Here is a 13630-nt window from a genome sequence, read left to right as displayed (position 1 = left end):
CAGCACAGTGCCTAGTGCATGGAGGCACATAAACATTGAATGAATAAAAAGAGTGACTCAAAATCATTTTTTACATTCTATTTTTTAAGGTCTAAATTTACAAATAATTTAAGAACTGAGATGTTCATAAGATGTTTACAACTAACTTTTCCTTCTCCTTTTTTGAGTCAATGCTGGTTACTCAAAAAAGATACCTTGCCATTTGGGTCACAGTATCCGCTTCTAGGCTATCCCTGACTCTGCTCCAGGTGGGATCAAAAGATGCTTCTGCTTAAGTAGTGTTGGCAGTAGGGGAAAAAAAATGGGGCTCTGGAATTAAACATAAATCCAGTTGTTGGTTCTAACTAACTATAAAATCATGTAATTTCTATGAGTCTGTTTCTCATCTATAAAATGGGGGTGGGAGGAGCTAATACCTATCAATGTAAAGCATTTAGAAGATACAGTGTATATTAGAAAAATGTTAGTTTTTCTTAAACTTGCCATTATTCTATCCTTCAAGGTCTGACTCAGATACTATTTTTTCCATCAAGTCCCAGATTCTCCAGCTAGAAGAAATTTCTCCTACTCTTACAGCAATTACACTGATCCTTGGCTTTACAGTTGTTGAGGATTGTACCATCACCATTCCTGTCAGACTTAGCTCCTTGGAGGCAGATCCTGTATCTTTTTCATCTTTCAATCCCAAGCTGTACCAAGCAGATGAATTTAAACTATTAGGCATGAAAAACCTTAAGAAAAGCAAAATTCCACCATTTCTACAGCAAAGATCTCCTTGGAGAACTTGACTTCCCAATGGATACCAATTTAACAAGGAGTTTTTTAAAGCAACCCATTAGAAATGGTATGTTTCAGTGGTTCAAAATATCTAAACATTACCAGCATGAAAATGATCATTTATCCAGGGCCTACTAGGACTTGCACTTTACATATATGACTATTAATTTTCAGAAGAATTCTGTAAGAATATCTGTTTTACAAATAAAGAAATGGAAACCCAAAAAGTTACATCCATAGCTTGCTCTGAGTCACAAAGCAAGTAAGCTAGGATTTTTATCGGAACTCTCTCACTCTAAAGCAAGGCCTTTCCACTATACAATGCCCTCTTTCACAAACATGTTCCATATGTTGTTAGACATTCATCTTAGTGGAGTTTTATGCAAACTAAGACATTGGTCAGCCTGACAAAATAATACATTTTTAAAGTCTAACCTTCAAATGTCCTTCGCCGGTGAGGAATTCAGAGTAACCTGCATCAGTGGCCAGCAAACCTACAAACTGCATGCTGGGCCGTTGTTGTATAAAGGCTTCAACAGCTTTATCTGTCACATGCTTTCTCCCAGAAACATCTAGTGAGACAAGGTTGGGTAGGATGTCCTTTTGTTCTAGTAAGCGAAGAGCTATGTCTGATGTAAACTGTTTATCATCTGAAATATCAAGATGATTCAGATGTTTCAGTTCCCGAACAACATCCAATATCTGGGTAGTTGTCATTTTTAAACATTTCAAGTGGTGCATGGTTAGAGACTTGAGTCGGTCTTTGCAGGCCAGCAAAGCTGTGATGTCTGTGATCGAGGTGTTAGAAATATCCAGGCTCTCTAATCTTGGCAACGAGGCAACTTCAGCCAGGTCTTCATTATAAAAGAGAACGTTAGTGATGCTTAATGCTCGAAGGCCAGAAAGCCGGCTGAAGCACCGCTCATAAGGATCTTCGAGGGAGAGAGTTAATGAGTTCAGCACTAGGCACTGGAGATTTTGCTGGATCCATTTGTTACTGCCAAGCCCACTGATGATGTCTGTAATTGTGATGTCAGCATTCACACCTGTGGCATCAAGTTCCACTAACTTGTGGTGGCAGAAGGCTTTCCGGAAAGCAACCGCAGAGATCTTGGCTTTGCGAATGCAAGCTCGCTTTAAGCGCATCTGGTTGCCCCTGAAAATACCTACAGTTCCATCATTCAGTAGACCTGGAAAAAAAACAAGCAGCACTTAATTTCAAAAAATGATTAAAGAATTGCTAAAATTTCCAGCATACTTTACATTTCCAAAGCACATCCATGTAACAGTATTTCATTTAATATATGTTAACAATTCCACAAGATAAAAATATTATTATCTACAACTTGTAGATGAGTAAACTGGGGCTCAGAAAAGTGGCTTTCTAAGATCAGAGAGCTAGCAAGTGGCAGAATCAGGACTGTGGTAGATATTACAGATATTCACTAATATCTGGTTCTACTTGCCTTCTTGGACACAGAGAGAACTACATTTTCCAGCCCACCCTTAGCGTTAGATGGGGCCATGTGCCTAGTTCTGGCCAATGGGCTTTAGGCTGAAGGACCCGAGAGTCAGTACATGATTTCCCATGTTATCTTTTCCTGCATGACAAATGAGGAATCTTCAAGTTCTAGACAGTATAGTTTTCTGAGACTGGAGTCTCCATCAGCCTGGATCCAAGGGCAACTATGGAGAGGAACCCTCCATGTACTTGCACCATTTATGTACCATAAGTGAAGTATAAATAAACTTTGTGTTAAGCTATTCAATCTGGGGGATTAATTTGTTACTACTACATTATGAGTTTATTCTTCAATTTCACTATAACACATTATTATACGTACAAACATATATATACACACATATATTTACCACATGCATGTCTATAACTCATTGAACCACTGGCTAGATCTGAAATTTTATTAAAAGTATCTAGAGGTTATAACCCCTTTCCGTCAGATGAATTCAAAGTAGATACAGCAACTTTTTAAACTCCCTTAGAGATCTACCTGATCTTAATAGTGCCAGAAGTATATGATGCTTTGGAACCACATCTATCTCAACAATATCATGAATCAATTAAACAACATTTACTGTGAAAGAAATAATGGCCATGCCAATATAAGGTGGCCTAAGAATAGTTTGGGGTAAGTGAATAGTTGGGAGCAGGTAAATAAATAGCCTGGAGTCAAGGGAAAAACTCTAAGTGGTACTTCAGCAGACTCATACTAAAGATAGAACTTGGGTGGTCAGCCTGTCACCCTTAAATTAGAACGAAAGTTTTTTTGTTTTTGTTTTTTTCTTTTAAGGGAGCACTGCCTTCTAGTGGATTTTGCAGACTTATTTATGGTTAAAGAGTTAAACTCAAGAAAAACCTTTACCTGTCACAGTGGACAAAAATGACTATATATTAAGAATTACAGGGGCACCTGGGTGGCTCAGTAAGTTGAGAGTTAACCTTGATCTCAGCTCAGGTCATGATCTCACAAGTTTGTGAGATGGAGCCCTACATTGAGCTCTGCGCTGGTAGCATGGAACCTGCTTGGGATTCTCTCTCTCCCTTTCTCTCTCTCTGCCCTTCTCCCACTCTCTCTCTTTCTCAAAATAAATAAATAAACTTAAAAAAAAAAAGAATTCCATTATTGTGGAATTATTGTGCTGTCCAATACAGTAGCTACTTAGCACACACAGTTATTGAGCACTTGACATGCAGAAGGTCCCAAACATGAGGGATGCTGTAAGTGTAAAATACACACTAGATTTTGAAGATATAGTACAAAAGATGAAAAATATCTCACTAATAATTTTCTTACTGACTATATGCTGAAATGTTATTTTGGATATATTAGATTGAATAAAAATATGAATTAGTTTCATGTTTCTACTTTTTAAATGTGGTCACTTGTAAATTTAAAATTTCATGGGGTGCCTGGGTGGCTCAGTAGGTTAAGTGTCTGACTTTGGCTCATGTCATGATCTCACAGTTTGTGAGTTCGAGCCCCACATTGGCTCTGTGCTGACAGCTCAGAGCCTGGAGCCTGCTTCAGATTCTGTGTCTCCCTCTCTCTCTGCCCCTCCCCTACTCTCACTCTGTCTCTCTCTGTTCTCAAAAAGGAATAAATGTTAATTTTTTTTTTTTTAATTTCATATATGACTCACATTTGTGGCTTATGTTGTATTTCTTTGAGCAGTGCCATTCTAGAAACAGTCTTAAACCACCTCAATTCTATTTCAGGGGAGTTAATTTAATTAATTAATTCATGGTAAGTTTCCAGCCATTGAACAATTATTAAGCAATTATTATATGCCAAACACTATGAAACGTATATACAAAGAAAAATAGGATATGTCCCTAAACTCAAAGAATTCAAAATTCCATGGAGTAGAAGTCTCAAACAATGGTAACAAACTGAAGTATATGGTATACCAGAGCTAAGTACAAAGTACCATGAAAACAAAGAAAAGGAAGCAACTCACTATGCCTGAAGACCTAGAAAGATTCAATGGAAGAGGTGATCTTTGAGTAAGTCCTTCAAAGATGAAGAAAAATTCAAGGATGCAGAAAGGTGAGTGGTATTGAAAGAATAAACAGCATAAACAAAGTCTTAGCATACATATATCAAATCATGTTGTACACTTCAACTAATATGTTATATGTCACTTTTATCTCAATTAAAAAATGCCCTCCCAAAGACCTCAGAGATGTGAAAGCACAAAAATAGGAAATGGCAAGTAGTTCTACACTGCTTGAACATAAGAAAGGGTAGAGCTACGTTTCCCTAATAAAGAGGGGAAGAGGAATGAGATATGCTCAGAGATTTAAGCATGCAAGTGGGGAAAGACAAGAAACAAGATGGGAAGGTGAGCTGGGGCTAGATCATGCTTAAAGAGAAGAAAAGCAGATCAGCTAGGGACCTTGGGACCCAACGAATGACATGATGAAGTTCCTGAAGTTTTTTTCCTTGCCCCATATATCCCTCTTAAAGTTGAAGAAGTTGGCAACCCAGAAATGCAGACAGGGACAAAAAAAAAAAAAAAAAAAAAGCTCCCCCAAATCTGTTCATTCTAGCTAAAGAACCAGGAAGAAAGCAACCTAACAAGACAGAAAACTTTTATTTTATTTTAAAGATTTAATTTTTTTAAGTAATCTCTATACCCAGTGTGGGGCTCAAACCCACAACCCCAAGATCAAGAGTCATATGTTCCAGTGACTCAGACAGCCATGCACCCCTGGACAGAAAACTTATAGGCAGTAACTACTTTACTTCAGCCAACCACCACAGAAAAGACTGTGGTCCCACCCTCACCCATACCATCATATGCCAAGCGGGGGGCCTAGACTTTTACCCTCCTTACCTGTAACTAGTTGCCCCAATCTCCCCACAGGAAGGTGTTAGAGAAGGCTGAGTAGGGAGCCAGGTCTCTCATCCTTGTTGGGTGATAAGAACCAGTTTCTCCCCTCTGATGGCAGTGGATACCATCCAGGGAGCTTGGACTTTCACATCCATCTGGCAGTAATGAGGTGCCCTTCCCCTCCCTGTTGGGATAGTCTCATACACAGCCTGATGAGGAGTCAAGTCTTTCACCAATGCCCAACAGTAATGAGGCCACCTCACCCCAAAATGTCAGTGGAAGTCAAATGGGAAGAGAAATGAGGTAGTCACATCCCTCTCTGCTAGGAAGAATCCTAGGAAGGATTCAGTCACATCCCTCTCTGCTAGGAAAAATCCTAGGAAGGATTCAGTAGAATCCTAGTGGGGAACCAGAACTCCATCCCTTGCATAACTGTACTGAGAAGCCCCATGTCTTGGGTGTCAACAGAAGTCAAGAGGGGAACCAGAATATATACCCCAATCTGGCAATAACAAGGTAGGCAATAAAAAGGCCTCTACCTTCCTCAATGGAATGGTGTCAGGGACACAAACTAAAACAGAAAAGTCCCATAATACTTCAAATGTCTAGATGTTAATCAAAAATCACTTATTATACCAAGGAATCACTTATCATAAGATCTCAAAATGAAAAAAGGCTATCTATAGATGTCAACACTGAGATAAGAGAAATGTTAAAATTATTTGACAGATTTTAAATCTTTTTTAAAAAAATGTTATTTATTTGAGAGAGAGAGAGCATGCAGGGGAGAGGCAGACAGACAGGGAAAGAGACAATCCCAAGCAGTCTCCACACTGTCAGTGAAGATCTTAACGTGGGGTTCGATCTCACAAACCGTGAGATCATGACCTGAGCTGAAACCAAGAGTTGGATGCTTAACTGACTGAGCCCCCTGACATCCCTTGACAGATTTTAAAGGAGCCATCATAAAAATTCATAAGTAATTATAAGCAAGCTCAAAAGAAATGAAAAATTGCCTCAGCAAACAGAAAATATAAAAAGAACTAAAGGGAAATCTTAAAAATGAAAAATAATGGTTGAGCTCAACAACAGAATGTAAGGAACAACAGAATCAGTGAACTAAAACAACAGAAATTACCTAAATCTAAATAACCAGAAAAACATATATATACTGGGAAAAAAAGTGAATAGAGCTATTTATGTCGCTGCAGTCCCAGAAGAAGAGAAAGCGGGCAGGACTGCAAAAATACTTAAAGAAATGACTCAAATACTATCAGAATGACTCAAACAAAAAACAGTAATAATAGCAAATGCTGGCAAGTATTTGGAGAAACTGAATTAGTCATATATTGCTGGTAGGAATATAAAATGGTAGAGCTACTCTGGAAAACAGTTTTAAACAAATTTTAGGAGCACTGGGTAGCTGATCAGGGAAATATTCAAGAATTCCTGGCCAGTGCTGAGAGACCCCATCTTTACATTACTGACGCCTCCTCATCATGCAGGTCTCAGCCAAGTTATTGCCTCCCTGGAGAAGCTTTCTCTGACCATCCAATCTAAAGTAGATGCCTTCTTTTTTTATTCTCCCTGAGAGAACCATGTTCTTTTTCCCTCAGAGAATTGATCACAAGTTGTAATTCCATATGTTGGTTTGCTTCTTAATTACAGTTAAGTAAGTTAACAAGTCCTACTGAACAATATGCTCCATGAAAGCAAGATTCCTCCTGTGTTCAATATTGTACACTCAATACCTAACATAACACCAGGTACACAACAGGTGTTTAATAATTTTCTTCTTCTCCGGAGCTTCCTTCTTATACATTTTACTTCTACTGGGCCTCTTCTGAACCCACTAGTAACCCCCTCTACACATATGTTAAGGATCTTCTGTTGAGGACCCTTGTGCAAACCAAAAATGGAAATAGATTCTGAGTTAGGATCAATGTTTTCCTGTTTATACCACAAAATATATTTGCACATATTTTTTAATGTCAGTTTTGTCTTTTATAGATGAAACTTTATTCTCTTCAGTTAAGACTGATTTTAATCTTATAGTGACTATCACCGTGCATTACAAAATGTGCTGTCAAATTTTGATATCATATACATACATTTTGTAAAATAGTTACTCCTGGTCTCTTTGGGTCAATCTTATTAAGTAAATTTTTTTTTTAAATATTTATTTATTATTTAGAGAGAGGAGGGGGTAGGAGGGACAGAGAGATGGATACAGAGGATCTGTCACAGCAGAGCCTAACGTGGGGCTTGAACTCAGGATCTGTGAGATCATGACTTGAGCCAAAATCAAGTCGGTGGCTTAACCAACTGAGCCACCCAGGTGCTAAGTAAAGTTTTCTAATAACTAAGTTTAAGGTTCTACATTTAATAGTAATGGAATTAAAACAGCAAAGAATTTTTAATTTTTTTATTATTTTTTTTAACAGCAAAAATTTTTAAAAAGAGCATGATATCTGGAAATCAGTCCTGTGTTTAAGTCCTGGTTCCAACATTTATGGGCTTTTTGACACTAGACAAATTATTCCACAAGTCTAAGATTCCCTATCTATAAAATGGGAATAATTATGTCTCCCTCACAAGGACTGCTATGAAGATTAAATAAGACAATATATATAAAAAGCATTTTGCAAACTGAAAGCACTACCCAAATGTCATTACTACATCTGAAGGAAATCTTTCTGGATTATCTTCCCCTTCTTTCAAAAATGAACATATTTAAGAATCGCCTACTTTTTTCCATGACCAATAATTGTACTTGCTACAGTATATTTAAGCTAAATCTTCCTTCACTGTCATACTATCTACTTGGGTTGTTAGTTGGCAGCCTGTCCCCTTTAGATGATCAATTCTTAGTTTGTTATGAACCAAGGGGGGTGCTTGGGCGGCTCACTCAGTTAAGCATCTGACCCTTGATTTAAGCTCAGGTCATGATCTCACAGTTCAATGGGATCAAGCCCCGCATCGGGCTCTGCACTGATAGACTGCTTGGGATTCTCTATTTCTCTCTGTCCCTCTTTGCTGCTTCCCCATTCTCTCTCAAATGAACAAACATTAAAAAAGAGAGAGAGAGAGAGAGAGAGAGATCTTTCTCAAAAAAAAAAAAAAAAAAAAAAAAAAAAGACCCAAGGTAACTAGAACCATGTATATTTAAGAATATGCTCTAGGGGCGCCTGGGTGGCGCAGTCGGTTAAGCGTCCGACTTCAGCCAGGTCACGATCTCACGGTCCATGAGTTCGAGCCCCGCGTCGGGCTCTGGGCTGATGGCTCAGAGCCTGGAGCCTATTTCCGATTCTGTGTCTCCCTCTCTCTCTGCCCCTCCCCCATTCATGCTCTGTCTCTCTCTGTCCCAAAAATAAATAAACGTTGAAAAAAAAATTTAAAAAAAAAAAAAAAAAAAAAAAAAGAATATGCTCTAGATTATCTACACTGATGTGGGTATTATTTAGGAGTATCTATGGGACAAAGTGACTTAGGATCCTCCTGCTCTACCACAGTTCTCAATACTCCCATTCAAGAATATGCTCTAAATGAAGGTTCCTCAAGCGCTTCTTTCAAGAAGTGAAGTACACAAGCCTAAATGCAAGGATTTCGCCCGACAGCATTTTTTATTTCTTTCTGGTTTAGACTATAGACAGCAAAGGTGACCAGCAATGTGAGCTCCAGATAAGTGGGGTACTACTCTGGGAGTATGAGCTCTCAGTCACCTAGAAAGTCTAGTTGACTATTCAAGGATGAAATCCATAATGTTTCAAAAGGTATTATTCTTTTCAATTTAATCTCAAAACAGAAGGTTGAACATGTCAAGGTGTATCAGTTTAGATTAGGTACAGAGGCATTACCATTAGATGACAAAATTCTTATTCTGATTTCTAATTCTTATGCACACATTCCCTTGAAAGTTTTTAGCACCATGACACAGAATAAGCAAAGATTATGGCAAGAGAATCAAAGATCCCCATAAGTAAAACTTGTTAGCATCTGGCTTATTTTATTTAAAAAAAATTTTTTTTAACATTTATTTATTTTTGAGAGATAGAGTCAAATACAGCGTGAGCAGGGGAGGGGCAGACAGAGAGGGAGACACAGAATCTGAAGCAGGCTCCAGGCTCTGAGCTGTCAGCACAGCGCCCAAAACGGGGCTTGAACCGTGAACCGAGATCACGACCTGAGCCGAAGTCATACGCTTAACCAACCGAAACCATCCAGGTACCCCAGTATCTGGCTTATTTTAATAAAACCTGCTACCAGTATCATTACTCCTTTGAATTGGGTAAATAAGAAACAATTTTTGATGTAAAGAAGCTAAGTATTTTCTAAAATCATTATGCTATTAGAAAAAATGATATTATAAATTCTAAAAGTATTCATAGGACTTCTTCCATTTTATTATGAAAATTTTCAAATACACAGAAAAACTGATAAAACAATTTTATAAATTGTGACAAGAATTGGCAGTATGTTCTTTTGCATATTATCAGTAGTATCCACTTGTTTTTCAATTTTTCATATTTTAATTATCTCTTAATCTACATTTGACAAATACATAAGTTGAATTTCAAACTTGTCATGTAACATATAATACAGCCTAGAAGTACTGTAAGGTTTTTTTCCCGCAGATTTCTACTTTTTATTATTTTTTTAAGTTTCTTTTTCCAAAGGGCTTGAATATTTTAATGGATAATTTTTTAATTTAATTTTTAAAAATTTACATCCAAATTAGGTAGCATATAGTGCAACAATGATTTCAGGAGTAGATTCCTTACTGCTCCTTACCCACTTAGCCCATCCCCCCTCCCACAACCCCTCCAGTAACCCTCAGTTTGTTCTCCATATTTATGAGTCTCTTCTGTTTTGTCCCCCTCCCTGTATTTATATTATTTTTGTTTCCCTTCCCTTATGTTCATCTGTTTTGTCTCTTAAAGTCCTCATATGAGTAAAGTCATATGATTTTCGTCTTTCTCTAATTTCACTTCGCATAATACCCTCCAGTTCCATCCACGTAGTTGCAAATGGCAAGATTTCACTCTTTTTGATTGCCAAGTAATACTCCATTGTATATATATACCACATCTTCTTTATCTACTCATCCATCGATGGACATTTGGGCTCTTTCCATACTTTGGCTATTGTTGATAGTGCTGCTATGAACATTGGGGTACATGTGTCCTTTCAAAACAGCACACCTGTATCCGTTGGATAAAATATCTAGTAGTGCAATTGCTGGGTCATAGGGTAGATCTATTTTTAGTTTTTTGAGGAATCTCCATACTGTTTTCCAGAGTGGCTGCACCAGCTTGCATTCCCACAGCTTTCTACTTTTTAAATTTTTATGTTTACTACTGAAGTATAGTTGGCATACAATGTTATATTAGTTTCAGGTGAATAGTATCCACCCTTGATTGTCTGCAAGTGGGTATAATTTTTGCAAAGAGATTAAGTAATTCAGAACATTTTTTGGTGAATAAGGCAGGTAATCACATTGGGGTAACACAATGGGAGGGCAGGTTATTTCTCAGACTCTCAGTTTCCTCATCTGATAGCAGCTTGCAAAGGAGAGGTAGAAAACACACTGATGAAGCATATAGCCTAAGACACTACTTTGGAGTATAACTATTTAGTTACACTTAAAAATTACTTCCATAATTTTACCCATATAAAGCATTTGCTACAGTGCCTGGTATGTGATAATAAGTATTCAATAACTGTTAGCTGCTATTCTTAGCTATCAGTGGTTATATTTCAAAAATAATGTGGTAGGGGCGCCTGGGTGGCGCAGTCGGTTAAGCGTCCGACTTCGGCCAGGTCACGATCTCGCGGTCCGTGAGTTCGAGCCCCGCGTCGGGCTCTGGGCTGATGGCTCGGAGCCTGGAGCCTGTTTCCGATTCTGTGTCTCCCTCTCTCTCTGGCCCTCCCCCGTTCATGCTCTGTCTCTCTCTGTCCCAAAAATAAATAAAACGTTGAAAAAAAAAATTAAAAAAAAAAATAATAATGTGGCAAACTTAAAACTTTAGTTAACATTCTTTTTTTTTTAATGTTCATTTTTTATTTTTGAGAGAAAGAGGGAGAGAGCATTTGCGTGTGGGGAAGGGTCAGAGAGAGGGGGACAGAGGATCCAAAGAGGGCTCTGCGCTGATAGCAGTGAGCCCAATGCCGGGCTTGAACTCACAAACCGTGAGATCATGACCTAAGCTGAATTTGGACACTTAACCGGCTGAGCCACACAGGCGCCCCAACATTTATGTTTTTTATTTACAAGATTAGTTATATGTATATATATGTGAATTGAGTATGTTAAGCATAATCATTAAACTAAGACTAAGAAAGAAATGTTGGCACTGTCATAATCTCTTTAAATTCTCTTAAATTTTGTAAGGGATCCTTAACTTTACCATATGTAGTACCTTTGAAATTTACCCTAGTTCCTTTTGGCAGGCTGGAAGAATTCAAACAGACTAGAGACTTGAGCAACTAGTGCAAAAAGGAGTGCAGACGTCTTCTTTCCAAAATTATTCCAAAATGCCTCAATTACAGCCTTATTTCTCCTACCCTTCCTTGGAATGCATTATCTAGATTCAAACTTTATGTATATATAAACTATGTATATAAATATATATATATATTTAAGGCCACAGCAAAAATGTATAGCATTATCTGGCATCTAGGAGCAGGGATATCTCTAAGGGGGATGTAGAAAGATTGTGTGGCGGTGAAAACAGCACAGATTTGGAATCAGACAGACTTACATTTAAACCAGGACTGATGCATTGTGACCTTTAACAAGTTACTTCTCTGAACCTAGGTTTCTTTATCTGCTTATATATAAATGGGATAGTAATGGTTATTTTAGAGGGTTTTTGAGAAAATTCAAGGAAAACATAAAATGTCTGGCATGTAACAGGCAATACATAAATGATAGTTGTTATTATCGCCACACTTTCATTCTATTTTATACTTGTGGACAAGTTTTATTTTCTACTTGTAAGAGTTTATAAACCAGAAATATATAAAGACATTATCCCTTTCAACTTAAGCAGAAATAACAAAAATCCTCAATATACGTAAACAGAATTTCAGAGAGAAGACTTTCCCAATTTATGTTCAGAATTTGTTTTTGAAAACAGAAGTACTAAATTAAGCGACGCTTTCCCAATTTAAAGGTCAACAGCAGAAGTTAGTTTCTCCCTAATAGTATTTATTCTCCCACTGCCAAATGAAGATGTAAGGTAGGGGTGCCTGAGTGGCTCAGTCGGTTGAGTGTCTGACTCTTGATTTCAGCTCAGGTAGTGATCCCAGGGTTGTGGGATCGAGCCCTGTGTGGGGCTCTGCACTGGTCATGGAGCCTGCTTGGGATTCTCTCTCTCCTGCTGCTCCTCCCCTGTTCATCGCGCGTGTGTGTGTGTGTGTGTGTGTGTGTGTGTGTGTGTGTGTGTTTTCTCTCTCTCTCAAAAGAAAAAAGGAAAAATGTAAGGTATTTTATACCAGCAAATTTCTAAATGGATATTTTGAAAGTTTAGATAAATTATTTTTGCCATGAGAAAAGCAAAGAAGAAGAAAAAGAAGAAGAAAGATAAAAAGCAATTTTCCCAGATTAGAAAAGAAAAACGCTTATTCCAAATTACACAGTAAGTGGCAGGATAGGCAAAAATAAATGAATTCCTTTTCCTGGAATCAGGCTCATCTGGCCTTTTCCAAGAAAATAATTAAATGGCCACAGCAGCATTTCAAAATCCAATGCCAATTAACAGCGCATAATTCTGGTTTCCTCTGTCTAGTTTTTACCATGAAAGGCCATGGTCTGAAGCAGTCGATCAGCCACCTCCTGTGGGAATACTCCAGGTTCCTGCAGACACAATGTTCCATCTTGTCTTGCTGAACAGAACTTCTCAAGGTGAGTAGTCAGGAAATTTAAGCAGATATCAAGTAAGGAATACGGAGATGCCTCCTCCTTGGAGCCCAGAAAAAACATAAAAGGAATACAAAAGCCAACAAGTTAGTTTCTAGGAAAGTAGAGAACAAAACATTCATTTACTTGTTCAACAAGTATTTTTACTCAGTCCACCATATGTTAGATATTGTGTTAGGCAGTGGGAATACAACAGGTGACCCATGTTTTCAAGAAGCAGAAGACAAACATTTAAACAAGTATTTACATAAAGTGCATTAAATACCATACTAGAGGACATATTGGGTAGTATGTAAGCACAAGCAGGGTGCCCTAATCAGTCAAGGATGGTCAGGGAAGACCTCAGAGGTATAGCAGATTAATCTTCCTAAATTACTATTCATGACCCTTCCCTGCTCAAACCTTGAATGGACTTCCATGTGTCTGAAGAAGACAAAATTCTTAGATTATTAGACTGATGACTCAGTTCTTCCAAAATCTAGCCCCATTTATTTTCCAACTTGATCTCCCACAAAATCCCCATCCCAATCTGATAATTTAAACAAGATGAATTTCTGTGGGTAAAAGAATTTGCTTTAG

The 13630-nt window shown here is 37.9% G+C and overlaps 1 protein-coding gene across 1 annotated transcript in view; it reads right to left on the bottom strand.

Annotated features, from left to right (window-relative positions):
- ZYG11B (zyg-11 family member B, cell cycle regulator) overlaps positions 1-13630 on the bottom strand; it is a 92722-nt gene that overhangs the window by 53123 nt on the left and 25969 nt on the right. The window contains exons 2-3 of the mRNA XM_030324108.1: positions 12928-13093; positions 1213-1967 (exon numbers count right to left, since the gene is read on the bottom strand). Coding sequence (XP_030179968.1) covers positions 1213-1967; positions 12928-13093 — 921 coding nt within the window. The remainder of the gene's footprint in view (positions 1-1212; positions 1968-12927; positions 13094-13630) is intronic.

Source organism: Lynx canadensis, chromosome C1 (assembly GCF_007474595.2).
Source record: "Lynx canadensis isolate LIC74 chromosome C1, mLynCan4.pri.v2, whole genome shotgun sequence".
Classification (NCBI taxonomy): domain Eukaryota; kingdom Metazoa; phylum Chordata; class Mammalia; order Carnivora; family Felidae; genus Lynx; species Lynx canadensis.
The sequence above is the reverse complement of the archived record's forward strand: the minus strand, read 5'-3'. Positions and strand labels throughout refer to the sequence as shown.